At 47.7% G+C, this 13,934-nt stretch overlaps 1 protein-coding gene across 4 annotated transcripts in view; it reads left to right on the forward strand.

Annotated features, from left to right (window-relative positions):
- Window positions 1–11,604, forward strand: part of OS9 (OS9 endoplasmic reticulum lectin) — a 31,083-nt gene extending 19,479 nt beyond the window's left edge. Inside the window, exons 6-15 of one of the 4 annotated variants that reach the window (XM_080810461.1) lie at window positions 6,480–6,690; window positions 6,797–6,898; window positions 7,101–7,201; window positions 7,385–7,430; window positions 8,110–8,198; window positions 8,407–8,685; window positions 8,934–9,126; window positions 10,084–10,248; window positions 10,421–10,533; window positions 10,808–11,604. In XM_080810461.1, the coding sequence (XP_080666587.1) occupies window positions 6,480–6,690; window positions 6,797–6,898; window positions 7,101–7,201; window positions 7,385–7,430; window positions 8,110–8,198; window positions 8,407–8,685; window positions 8,934–9,126; window positions 10,084–10,248; window positions 10,421–10,533; window positions 10,808–10,933 (1,425 nt within the window). In that variant the 3' untranslated portion in view covers window positions 10,934–11,604. Of the gene's footprint in view, window positions 1–6,479; window positions 6,691–6,793; window positions 6,899–7,100; window positions 7,202–7,384; window positions 7,431–8,109; window positions 8,199–8,406; window positions 8,686–8,933; window positions 9,127–10,083; window positions 10,249–10,420; window positions 10,534–10,807 lie in introns of all 4 variants that reach the window. The other 3 variants (XM_080810460.1, XM_080810463.1, XM_080810462.1) reach the window with 3 other exon arrangements.
- The last annotated feature ends 2,330 nt before the right edge of the window (window positions 11,605–13,934 follow it).

Consider the following 13,934-nt stretch of genomic DNA (forward strand, 5'->3'; position numbering starts at 1 on the left):
GTATCTTCAGGTTTCCCTGACTTTCTTATATATCTCAAAATTATGTAGATTATTTGATAGTTATATCATTTGAGTCCTTTAAATTTGCTGAGACTTGTTGAATGGTCCAGTATATGTCAGTTTCTCTAAATGTTTCTTTGTGCTGGAGAGGAAGGTGTACTCTGTTGTTAGGTACAGTGTTTTCTGTGTGTCTTTCAGGTCATGATTATTAATTGTGCTGTTCAATCATTTGTATCTTTACTGATTTGTCTTCTGCTATAATTATTGATTTGTCTGTTATTCCTTATTCTTTAAACTTACTCATTACTATTCTATTATTGCTTTATGTATATTGGGGCAATGTATTAATTTCTTCAACAAATTGTTTGTTTGTTTGCTTGTTTTTAAAGATTTTATTTATTTATTTGACACAGAGAGAGAAACAGCTGGAGAGGGAACACAGGCAGGAGGAGTGGGAGAGGGAGAAGCAGGCTTCCCTACGAGCAGGGAGCCCAATGTGGGGCTCAATCCCAGGACTCTGGAGTCATGACCTGAGCCAAAGGCAGATGCTCAATAACTGAGCCATGCAGGCACCCTCAACAAATGTTTATTAAGGGCTTCTACATGCCAGGCACTGTTGTAGTTGCTAGGGATATTTTGGTGAACAAAAAAGGACAAAAATTCCTGCTCTATTTGGGAGAGACAGACAATAAGGAAGATAAAGAATTACAGACAATTTAAATTATCTTCCTCATAAGTTGAACTTTTAACATTATGAATTGACCTTTTCTGTCTTAATTTTTTTTTTGCTTACAGTCTCTTGTGTGGTAATAGAACTATATAACATCTTTCATTGAGTTGTTTACTCTATTTTTTCATCCTTTTACTTTTAGCCTTTCTATATTCTTTTTTTCTAAGATTTTATTTATTTATATGACAGACAGAGATTGCAAGTAGGCAGAGAGGCAGGCAGAGAGCGAGGGGGGAGAAGCAGGCTCCCCGAGTAGCAGAGAGCCTGATGCGGGGCTCAATCCCAGGATTGGGGATCCCTGGGATCCCTGGGATCATGACCTGAGCCAAAGGCAGAGGCTTTAACCCACTGAGCCACCCAGGCGCTCCTCGCCTTTCTATATTCTTATGTCTTAAATGTGTTCTGTAAACAGCATATAGTTGTGTTTTTAGAAAATTTTAACCATTTATTTTATATATATATATATATATATTTGGATTTACATCTAACATTTTACTTTATGCTTTCTTTTGTTTTATCTGTTCTTTCTTTTTCTCTCTTTTATTTTCTTTCATTTTGTCTTAATCATGCCATCTTTTCTTTCACTTGAGTAAGAAGTTATGTAGTATTTTTCTCAGTAAGAGTTTTTATAAAGATATAAGTCACATGCCATACAATTCAGTGTGTGATTTAGTGGTGTGTGGTATATTCAGAATTGTGCCATCATCACCACAGTTACCTTCAGATCATCTTCCTTACCCTAAAAGAAAGTCCCTACTCTTTGGCAGTTACTCTCCATCAAACTGTCCCCATGACCACGCCCTCCACTCCAGACCTCTAAACAATGTCTCATCTTTCTGTCTCTACAGATTTGCCTTTTCTAGACATTTCATGTGACGAACCATACAGTGTGTGACCTTTGTGTCTGGCTTCTTTCACTTACCATGTGTTCGAGGATCATCTATGGGTAGCATCACCAGTACTTTCTCACATGTTATTGCCAAGAACTGTTCCATGTTCTGTTCATCTAGTCATCACTTGGTGGACATTTAGGTTATTTGCCTTTTTTAGTTAAAAGCAATGCTGCTTTTAACATTTGTGGACAAGATTTTGCGGGGACATAGCTTTTCATTTCTCTTGGTAGATACCAAGGAGTAGAGCTGCTGGATCATATGGTAAACTCTTGGAGAAACTGCCACACTCTTCCCAAAGCAGTAGCAACCATCTTACAGCCCTTCGAGTAGTATATGAGGGTTTCTCTACATCCTCACCAACACTTGCTTTTATTTCTCTTTAAAATTATTTATTTATTTACTTTAAGATTTTATTCATTCATTGGACACAGAGAGCACAAGCAGGGGGAGCGGCAGGCAGAGGGAGAGGGAGAAGCAGGCTCCCTGCCGAGTAAGAAGCCCCATGTGGGGCTCAACCTTAGGACCCTGGGATCATGACCTGAGCCGAAGGCAGCCTCTTAACCGACTGAGCCCCCCAGACACCCCAATATTTGCTTTTCTCTTTTAAACTATAACTATCCTAGTGAGTGTGAAGTGGTAGTTCATTGTGGTTTTGATTTGCATTTCCCGCATGGTAAAAGACGTGGTACATCTTGTCATGTGCTTTATTAGCAAGTTGTGTGTTTTCTTTGGAGAGTTGTCTACAGATCTTTTGTCTGTTTTTAAGTTGCATTATGTGTTTTTTTATTATTGAGTTGGAAGATTTCTTTGTATATTCTGGATACAAGTTTTATCAGATACATGATTTACAAATATTTTCTCCCATTCTTTGAGTTGTCATTTCACATTCTTGATGGTGTCCTTTGTAGCACAAAAGTTTTTAATTTTGATGAATTCCAGTTACCTATTTTTTGTTGTTGTTGTTGCTTGTGCCTTTGATGTCCTATTAAATAAACCATTAGCTCATCTAAGGCCATGAAGACTTATACCTGTATTTTCTCCTGAAAATGTTATAGTTTTATATTTAGGTCTTTGATCCATTTTGAGTTAATTTTTGTATATAGTAGGAGGTAGGGGTCCAACTCCTTTTTTTTTTTTTTGCACATAGATATCCAGTTGACCCACCATCATTTGTTGAAAAGATGATTCCCATTGAATTATCTTGGTTACCTTAAAAAAAAAGATGGTGAAAGTAAAGGTAAATTTCTGGATTCTAAATTCTATCTCATTGGTCAATGTATCTGTCTTTATGTTAGTACTAACACTGTCTGGTTTATTGTAGTCTTTTATTTTTAAAAAAAGATTTTATTTATTTATTTGACAGAGAGAGGGGGGGGAGAGAGAGAGAGAGAGATCACAAGTAGGCAGAGAGGCAGACAGAGAAAGAGGGGGAAGCAGGCTCCCTGCTGAGCAGAGAGCTCGATGCGGGGCTCGATCCCAGGACCCTGAGATCATGACCTGAGCCGAAGGCAGAGGCTTAACCCACTGAGCCACCCAGGTGCCTTTTTTTTTTTTTTTTTTTAACAGCGAGAGATCACAAGTAGGCAGAGAGGCAGGCGGAGAGAGAGAGGGGAGGAAGCAGGCTCTCTGCTGAGCAGAGAGCCCAATGCGAGGCTCGATCCCAGGACCCTGGTATCATGACCTGAGCCGAGGCAGAGGCTTTAACCCACTGAGCCACCCAGGTGCCCCTGGATTATTGTAGTTTTGTAGCAAGTTTTAAAAATCAGTGTAAGTTCTCCAACTTTGTTCTTTTCCTAGATTATTTTGGCTATTTGGAGTCCCTTGAATTTTCATATGACTTTTAGGATCAGTTATTTAATTTCCACAATGAAACCAGCTAGAATTTTGGTGGGGATTGCATTGAATGTAGTGATCAATTTGAGGGAAGATAGGTATCTTAATATTAAGTATTAATATTAAGAGGGGTTTGAACTCCTGACCCTGAGATCAAGACCTGAGTTAGCTAAAGAGTCAAATGCTGGGGTACCTGTGTGTCTCAGTCAGTTGGGTGTCTGCCTTTGGCTCAGGTCATGATCCCAGGGTTCTGAGATTGAGCCCCACGTCGGGCTCCCTGCTCAGTGGGAGCCTGCTACTCCCTCTCCACCCTGCTCTTGCTCTCTTCTTGCTATATCTCTCTTTTAAATGGATTAATAAAATCTTAAAAAAAAAGTCAGATGCTTAACCAACTGAGCCACCCAGATGCCCCTAGGATTTTCTGTATATAAAATCATCTGTAAATGGAGATGGTTTTATTTTTTTCTTTCCAATATTGATGCCTTTTGTTTCATTTTCTTGCCTTATTGGCCTGGTCAAAACCTCCAGCCCAGTGCTGAATGGAAGTGGCACGAGTAGACACCCTTGTCTTATTCCTCCCCCCCTTTTTTTTAGAGAGAGAATGAGAGCTCGAGCATGAGAGAGAGCTGGGAGTGGGAGGAAGGGGGAGAGGAAAGGGGTAGAGAGAGTCTCAAGCAGGATCCACTCCCAGTTTGGAGCCAGTAGGGGCTTGATCTCATGACCCCAAGATTATGACCTGAGCCGAAAAATCAAGAGTTAGACACTTAGCCAACTGAGCCACCCAGGTGCTCCATCCTTGTTTCATTTCTGATCTTAGGGAGAAACCATTCAGTTTTTCACTATTAAGTATAACGTTAGCTATGGATTTTTCATAGATGGCTTTTTTTTTTCATAGATGGTTGATGAAATTCTCTTCTAAGTTTGTTGAAGGTTTTAATCATGAAGAGTGTGTTGCATTTTATCAGATGCTTTTTCTGCATCCATTGAGATGATCATGTGGGTTTTGTCATCTAATCTGTTGATAGGGTGTATTAATTACATTAATGGATTTTTTTTATGTTAGCCCAACTTTGCACTCTTGGGATAAATCCATGTGGTCTGGTGTGTAACCCTTTTTATATGTTGCTAAATTTGATTAGTATCTTGTTGACCACTTGGGGTCTTCATTTATAAGAGATATTGGCTTACAATTTCCTTTTCTTATGATATATTTGTATAGATTTGGTATCAGGGTTATAATTGTGTAGATTTGGTATCACGGTTATAATACTGGCTTTGTAGTATGAGTTGGGGGAATATTCCCTCCTCTTCTTTTTTTCTGGAAGAGTTTGAGTAGGATTGGTGTTTATTTTTTTTAAATGTTTGGTAGAATTCACCAGTAGACCCATCCGGCCCAGGCCTTTCTGTGTGGTTAGTTTCTGGAATACTAATTTAATCTCTATACTTGTTATGGGCCTATTCATGTTGTCTATTTCTTCTTGAATCAGTTTTGGTAGTTGTGTCTTTCTAGAAATGTGTCCATTTCATCTAAGTTATCTGATTCGTTGGCATGTAAGTGTTCATAGTATTTCTTTACAATCCTTTTTTATTTCTGTAAAGTAAATAGTAGTATCCCCTCTTTCATTCCTGATTATACTAATTTGGGTCTTCTCTTTTTTTCTTGGTAAGTCTAGCTGAAGTTTTGTCACTTACTGATCTTTTCAAAACAACTTTTAGTTTCATTGATTTTTCTCTATTGTTTTTCTATTCTCTATTTCACTTACTTTTGTTCAAATCTGTGTTACTTCCTTCCCTCTGCTTGCTTCGGGTTTAGTTTGCTTTTCTTTTTCTAGTGATTTAAGGTAGAAGGTTAAGTTACTGATTTGAGGTCTTTTTTTCGTTCTTGTCTTTTGCAGGGAAAAAATTTTAATCATTTATATATTTACACACAGATATGTACATGAGTACACACAGAAAAAGAATATATATATTTCAAATACATATAAGTACAGTTGACCCTTGACCAACACAGACACAGGTCTGAACTGTGTGGGCATACTTATAAGCCGATTTTTTTTCAGTAAATATATTGGAAATTTTTTTTGGAGATTTATGACAATTTGAAAAAACTCCCAGATGAACCACGTAGCTTAGAAGGATTGAAAAAATAAAGTTAGGTATGTCATGAATGCATGAAATATATGTAGGTAGTAGTCTATTTTACCATTTGCTACCATAAAATATACACAAATCTATTACAGAAGTTAAAATTTATCAAAACTTATGCACAAACTTACAGACCATATATGGTGTAATCCGCAGTATAGAGAAGTGTAAACAAACAAGGATGCGGTATTAAATCATAACAGCATAAAACCACAGGACATACTGGACGACTGTAACGCTTTCGAAGCCATCTCCTGTTGCTGTTGGGATGAGCTCTAGCGCTGTGGGTGTCTGCTCAAAACTCTGGGACGCTCATCATGTCTGCAGGAGCAGTGTGTCTCCAGTAAATTGTAGATCACAGTAAAAAGTGAGCTCTTATGGCTCTTGCTCTTAGTAGTGAAGCTGGGGGCAGGGGTTGGAAGTTCTGGGCAGATTTTTGACTGTGAAGGGGGAGGTCAGTGTCTCTAACCCCCCGCATTGCTCAAGGGTCAACTGTATCGTATCTGTATCTCAAATGCACGCAAGGATATATATGCTGTATTTATATAGAGGAAGAATGGGAAACACAAACTGGCTGGTTATCCACAGGGAAGCTGCCTGAAGTCAATTCCTGTTTTTACCACTTACCAGTGGTCAGCCTGGCTGAGTCCCTTATCCGAGTCAAACCTCAGTTTTTTGAGCCACAAATCTGAGCTACTAATCCATCCCTCGCTAGGTTTTGTGATGATTAACGGAGCTGGTGTCTGTAAAGTGTCGTCTGTGCGGTGTAGGCACAGTACCAGACACAAAGTTCGTGCTCGAGAACAGGCAGCTGCTCCAAGAACAAAAGCTCACGGGTAGCGGTCATTACTGTTTGTCCACCCTCTCTGTCCTGGCAGTTCCTCTGTGACGAGGGTGCTGGTATTTCTGGGGACTACATTGATCGTGTGGATGAGCCCTTGTCCTGCTCTTATGTGCTGACCATTCGGACACCTCGGCTGTGCCCCCACCCTCTGCTCCGGCCCCCACCCAGTGCCGCCCCCCAGGCCATTCTCTGTCACCCTGCTCTGCAGCCTGAGGAGTACATGGCCTACATTCAGAGGCAAGCTGGTGAGTAATGAGAAGGGCGAGATACGGGGAGGGACTAGCAGAAGATAAGGGATTGAGAGCCCAGAGGCATGTGGCCTTGTCCTGCCCACATGCTGTTTCTCAGTAGACTCCAAGCAGTACGGGGATAAAGTCCTCGAAGAGCTGCAAGACCTGGAGCCGCACATGTGGAGTGAGGTCCAGCTGGGAGCAGGGCCCTCAAAGAGAGCAGGTAGGACCTTGTGAGCCCTGTTCCACGACACCTCTCTCTGGTCCTTCCTTCCCCAGTCTTACTGTCCTGGACTGACTGTTGGGGGTGGGGAGGAAGTGGGTCCTGATTCCTTAGCAATAGTGAAGGAGAATGGACCCCATTCTGCTTGGTCCCTTCCATTTCTCCCTTCCTTCCCAATTCCTCCCTGTTCTCTGTATCCCAGGTGCACACCCCACCAAGGAGGAGAATAAGGAATCAGATTTCTGGAAGATGCTTCATGAACCAGAGGAGCAGACCCCTGGGGTGGAGGAGGCTCAGGCTGAGGTGAGAGCCAGCTTCCCGGCCACTGCTCAGATGAGGCTGGCCCTGGCGAGCTGCAGTCATCACGAGATGACCTATACTGGTCTAGGGAGGCCAGGATCTACCCAGAACCACCACCTTAAGAGTGTGGTAGGCATAAACACACTTGTGTACTTGACTCTGCCCTTTTCTCCTCATCGGGAGCAGGAACCCAACCTTGAGACAGCAGATCCAGCTCCCGGCCCTCCCCAAGGTGAGCGAACCGTCGCTGTCTCCTTTCCTGGTTGCATGTATTCTGAGGTTGGCGGGGTTGGGGGTGCGGTGGAGGTAAACATTGGTTGGGGAGTTTGGGCTGCCAGGCCAGCATCAAATTCATTTTTACAGGAGGTAATACTGTTGGCAGACAGCAGTTCTGTTCTAGGGAGATAGCAGGACACAGTGGTTCCACAGCTTGCTGACTTTGTAATCCTGGGTGATTTCACTTAACCTCAATTTCCTCACCCCCAACAGTGGGTAATACCCCTACCTTACAGGGTGGTTGTGAGATTAAATGAGAATGAGTCTGTAGTTCATCGCACAGTGTCTGGAACAGAGTCGACAATAGTTTATATTTGTGGAAAGGGGAGAACAGTATCCAGGGAAGAGGAGCCTGTGGCCTCAGAATCTCTTCTGTAGTCCTAAAAACTGGAGTCATTACCAGCGGGGCTCAGTGGTGCCCTCGCCAGCAGCTCGTTAGTGTTCCCTCTCTCACCTGTGGGTCGCCCTTAGGACAGTGCTCTCCAGGGGGTTACGTTGGCCCCTAGCTCACTGACCAGACAGGTGGCTCCTGGAGGCTGGGACCATGTCCTTCCATGGTCTCCTCCTCTCCCCTCCTTAGGAAATCAAAATAGAATTTAGGACACAACTGGTTCACTCCTGCTCTTTCATTGCAGATTTTCAGAACAATGTGCAGGTCAAAGTCATCCGGAGTCCTGCGGACTTGATTCGATTGATAGAGGAGCTGAAAGGTGGCGCAAAAAAGGTATGGACCCTGCTTAAGGGAGGGAAAGAGCCCGCCTCCCTGTAGGGAGCACTTAGCCAACCGCCCCTGACCGGGGCCTGCAGTGAGCCCAGCGGGGGTGACTCCCTTTCTTTCCCCCTCCCGAGACCCCCGCCACTGCGCTCCGGCCACTGTGTTTCTGCTGAAACCGCAACTGTCCACCTCTTTCTTCTGGTCCCCATCCACCCAGGGGAGGCCAAACGGAGGCCCAGAGCAGCCTGCGGAGGATGCCGCTGAAGGCCCTCAGAGGGAAGCAGAGATGAAGGAAAAGAGTGACACGGACCATCAGAACGAGGTGGAGGAAGAGGAGGAAGAGGAGGAGGAGGAAGATGAAGATGAGGATGAACAGCAGTTACTGGGAGAGTTTGAGAAGGAACTGGAAGGGATACTGCTCCCGTCCGACCGAGAGCGGCTCCGGTCGGAGGTGAAGGCTGGCATGGAGCGGGAACTGGAGAACATCATCCAGGAGGTGCGCGTGGCCCTCACTCCTGTGTGCGCCAACCCACTGCCCTGTGGGCTGAGGCGGGGTGGGCAGAGGGGCCCAAAGGGAGCACAGAGCAGCCTCCGGGAGGTTGTTTACTTAATGAAAGGGGGGACAGTAGGGAATGGGGACCCAAGAGAGGGCTGAAACTTAACTAGTGCTCTCCTGTAGAGTGTGGACCACTGACTTCCACCCCCCAGACCCTTGACTCTCTGCTCCTGCTTTGGGCATTCCAGACAGAGAAGGAGCTGGACCCAGACGGGTTGAAGAAGGAATCCGAGCGTGATCGGGCAATGCTGGCCCTGACATCCACTCTCAACAAACTCATCAAAAGGCTGGAGGAAAAACAGAGTCCAGAGCTGGCACAGAAGAAGCACAGGAAAAGGAGGGTTGTCCCCAAAAAGCCTACCCCCTCCCCCAAAACAGCAGGTAGGAGTTGTCAGACAGGGAGGGGCACTGTCAAGCCCACTGTCTTTTGTCCCTCAGCTCGTGGACTCTGGAGGGCATCATGTTCTTTCCCTTCCGAGAAATCATACTCCCTTCCCTCTTTCTGGAACACTGTTTTCACACCTGCCTTCCCACGGCCTCCATCCCTTTGCCTTGTTACCTCCTATTCATTCATCTGCTTGGGAAGCAGCTTCTGGAGTGTATCTAGTTTTCTGGCTTGCTTCTGTGCACCCAGCGCCTAACACTTCCCTGGCGCATAGTGGGTGGTCAGGAGACAGTAAGGGAACGACTGCAAGCAGGTCTGTGTGCTGAAGACCACACAGGGGGGAAGGAGGCAGCTTACCAATACTGAGCCCTGTGTGCTGGGGGAGGCCCCAGCTGGTGGGGTGTGAACACACAAGCCCAGCTATTCCTAAACTGACTTCCTGGACAGACTTGCAGTTACTGCTGCTTCTCGCACTCCCTGATCTCCCTTCCACAGGGTCATATGAGATCAGACATTCCAAATGGAATATTCTCTTTTCAAACCATCCATCCCACTATCTCTGTAAACATTGGAATGTCTTTCGAGTAGCAGCATGTGGAGTACCAAACCACAGTTTTCCAACCTGCTTCTTAAAAAACAAAACTTCTTTGTTGGCTTGGGTGGCCTGATTTTTGCTTCAGAAAACACAGTCATTTTTCCTGTGGGGGAGAGGCAGAGACTTCCCAGTCCGGGAGGGGAAAGGGAGGCTGGGAAAGGGAGGCTGCCGCTGGTGGAGGAAGCTGTAGAGGCCTGAAGGGGAGGGCATTAATTTATTCTGAGCCCCAGTTCCTCTATGTGTTTGTGATGGAAAACTGCCCAAACCAGTGGATGGCCAGGGGAGAGGTGACCACCACTGCCCCTAACCTGGAGTCACGGCTCTGCTTTGTGTCTCCCTGTGTGTCTCCCCCTCTAAGAGGAGGATCCTGAGCACAGAGTCCGGGTCCGGGTCACCAAGCTCCGTCACGGAGGCCCCAATCAGGATCTGACTGTCCTCGAGATGAAACGGGAAAACCCACAGCTGAAACAAATCGAGGGGCTGGTGAAGGAGCTGCTGGAGAGGGAGGGGCTCACAGCGGAAGGTGGGCCCTGGGGCTGGCTGGCTTCAGAGCTGTTGGCAGGGCCTGCTGCCCGAGGTGGAGGGGCTGGGTCAAGGCGGACTGGAAACCTCGCTGGGGACCTGGGAGGCAGAGGGCCCTGCACAGAAGCGCCCATCCATCCTCTCCCCTCACTCCCCTCACGGCTCCTTTCCAGGGAAAATTGAAATCAAAATCGTGCGACCAGGGGCTGAAGGGACAGAGGAGGACGCACGTTGGCTAACTGACGAGGACACGAGAAACCTCAAGGAGATTTTCTTCAATATCTTGGTGAGAGGCAGCCTACTCCCCAGCCCTGGAGCTCCAAGCCTTCACCCTGCTCTAGCGTGGTGGAGTGGAGAGCATGGCCAGGGGCATCCTGGCCAGTCCCAGCCTCTGCCACCTTCTGAGCTGCTGGAATTTCTGGCAATTGGATGGATGTTCCCTTGTGAAGTGCGGGTGCCAGGTCCCTGCCCTCCCCACACGGCTAGTCCCCGGATGCTCTAGCGCCCTGTGCGCCCTTGCCTCACCACCAGCAGCCCCTCACCACGCGCCCTCCCCGCAGGTGCAGGGAGCAGAGGAGGCGCAGAAAGAGCGGCAACGGCAGAAGGAGCTGGAGAGCAATTACCGCCGAGTGTGGGGCTCTCGAGGCGGGGAGGGCACAGGGGACCTGGAGGAGTTTGACTTCTGAGACCACCTCTGCCATTGGCCAGCCAGGGAGTTCAGAGCCTGCCTAGACTGGCCCTGCCTCCTCCTCCCCTCACCCGCGCGCCCGGTGCCCTGAAGGCCAAACAGCAGAGTAGAGCTGAGCTGTGGACCTAGCCTCCTGCTGCCTCCCTCCTGGGGGGTATAGAGAGGCTCTGGGGTGAGCACGCCACCCCCCCGCCACAACTGCTGCTGCTCAGAGCCACCCAAGACCTCGCAGGCCTGTGGGGTTTACTCTCCCAGGCTTCTCCCCACAGCCCCTTACTTTCTCCCTGGCTCCCTGGTACCCGTCCCCTAACTTGTCGGCTCCTTTCCCCTCCCTCCCTGGAGAGCTGATGAGATCTTTTGAGTGAAGGAGGGTGGGGAGAGCAAGAAGAGTGGGGCAGTTCAGCAGGTCCCCCACACCCTGCCTGAGCTGCTCTTTGGGGCCACCGCCTTCCCTTGGATCGGCTCGGGATGCCCTACTCTTTTCCCTGCCCACACTGTTCCCTACAATCCGGGCTTCCAACTTGAGGTGCCTTCGCCTCTGTTTCTGAGGAAATGGGAGAAAGTTGCCCACCACCTCTGACACGATCCCACTGAAAAGGGTGGGGTACAGAACCACCCACCATGTTCTTGAACAATCAGGTTTCTCAATAAAGAACTGGACCATCAATCCATCAATCTCTGTTTTCTTCTCAGGGGGTGGGTGAGGCGGGGGCTCTAGTAGACCTGAGGCTTCATGTTCTTCTCAGGATGGGGTGCACACTCTCCGATTCTATTCTGTGCTCCACCCCCACCCCTGTCAGGTGGCACCAGTGGGGACTGGGACGCACAGGAAGAGACCAGGACAGAGAAATAAAGCTCACTGACCTGCCAAGGACTGAAGCACTTGTAGTTCCATTGTCCCTCCTTTTCCTCCTCTTTCTATTCCTTCTTTCCCCCTTCACATCCGGAAAGTGGGGTGCACAGCATGGAGTTGCCCCATTTGAAAAGTAACTTTTCAAGTGACGCCCACCACAGCGCGCTGCGGCTTCTGTTGGCCGCCCGCACCGGTGCCTGCCTGCCGCACGGCGTCATTTCACCAGCCCCAGTGCCCGCCTACTCCAGCTATGACTGTGCCCAGGCCAGGTGGGTCTGGGTAGATCTCTCCATCTCCTCCCCGTTGCCAAGTGCAAACACAGGGGCCCTCACCTCCCGCTTTTCTTGTCTTGCTCTCCATCTCCGAGAGGTACAGTTTTCCTGCTGAAGATGGCACCGACTCACAGGTAAGCTGGAGCCCATTGAACTCTTGGGTCTCCAGAAGTCAAAGTGAGATTCAGTTGTTGTTGAAGAAAGTTGTCTGAGACCCGCCCTCTTCTTTCTGAATGTCAGTGGGTGCTTATTTTGCACGTTATACTTACATTGTTTTATGGAGAACTGTAAATGGGAAGACTTGTGAAACCCTGCTTCCTCGGGTCCATTTGGGGGTCTTGCAGGGAAGGAATGCTTCCCCAGTGCAAGATCTGAGACATGCCTCACGGGCAGCTGTTATTGGGGTGCTGGGTTCAAATCCTTACTCCTCTCTTTACTCGGCCGGGCTGTGAAAGAGTTATTTAACTTTTCAAGTGCTGTTTCCTCTCGGGTAAGTTGTGGATAATCACGCTGGCCTCCAATGGTTTTGAGTACTGAGCAGAACCTACTGTGTGTTTCATGCTCTTAGCACAGCACCAGGCCCACAGAAAGTGCTGGGTAAGTTCTCACGAACCAGCTCCTGAGTTCTGAAGACACTAGATGGTCCTTGGAGGCAAAAGTCTTAAAGGCATCTCAAAAGCTGATCTGAAGCTATAGTAGAATTTGATGAGGATAGACACGGAGTTCTGGAAACCTCGCTAAGTGGAATAATCTTGTACTTTCAATGGAAAATTCCTTTTTGCTTTCCTTTAGCTTTTAGTGAAACTCCCATGGAGAAAGTTGGTCTGTCCCAGCTGTGCTAAGGCAAACAAAAGGAGGGGAGCAGGGTGTGTGGCAACGGTTTGTGGCAAGAGTAGGGGTGAGGAGGGGCAGCAGGAATCCAGGTGAGGACACCCGAGGTGAGCTGGGAAGGTGGCATGGATGTGAAAGGGCAGCAGCTCTCCTCAGCAACCCCCACCCCAGGAGTCTCCTTCTAGAGTCCTATTGTGCACAACCCGGAGAGTGTGGCATTTTGTGATCCCACACACTCCACCCTTCACATTTCCCACAAAGCCCAAGAGGGAGCCAATGATTAAAAAAAAAAAAAAAAAAGCCAGTGGATTACTTAGTGTTGGGATTTGCGGTGGGGTTGCTGACACCCTGACCACCCTTCACTGGCTGGAAAGGAAAGGAACTCCCCACTGGCTTGCGGTTCCCTGTGGTAACTCTATGCTCTCCGGGGCCCTTGCTTCCTCCACAAACTCTCTCACACTCGAGCTTCTGAGGAAGATAGTGAACTTTTGCCACCAAGAAGTAGAGTGGAGATGGATTGCGGGAGTCCAGGGTCTCTGAGCTGAAAGAGGGAATAGCCAGGTGTTCCACCTGAGGTTAATTCCTTCTCTTGCCTTTTTTTTTTAAGAGAGGGAGGGGGTGGAGGGGTGGCAGAAGGAGAGAGAAGAGAATCTCAAGCAGGCTCCATGCCCATCAAGGAGCCCGACACAGGCCTCAATCCCACCACCCTGAGATCCTGACTCGAGCTGAAATCAAGAGTGGGACGCTCAATCGACTGAGCCACCCAGGTGTGTCACCCCCATTCTCCTCCCCCTTTCTTTTGATTTGCCCTCCCAGAATACACACCTGCCTCTGTACATGTCACTGCACCCGCATCCCTGCGCTCACCTTTCCCTATGTTGGACTGCTGTGCTGGGTGGTCCCCATCCTAGAATCCTGGGTAATGAGGGCCTCCACATGATTGGGACCTGGGCCCACTGCTGCCACCACACCTTGTTAGCTTGATGGCACACCAGCAGCTGTCTGTGGGGTGGGAGGTTCTGAGTCTCTACTAGAGGCTCTAC

The sequence above is a fragment of the Martes martes genome, assembly GCF_963455335.1.
Source record: "Martes martes genome assembly, chromosome: 8".
Taxonomy (NCBI): domain Eukaryota; kingdom Metazoa; phylum Chordata; class Mammalia; order Carnivora; family Mustelidae; genus Martes; species Martes martes.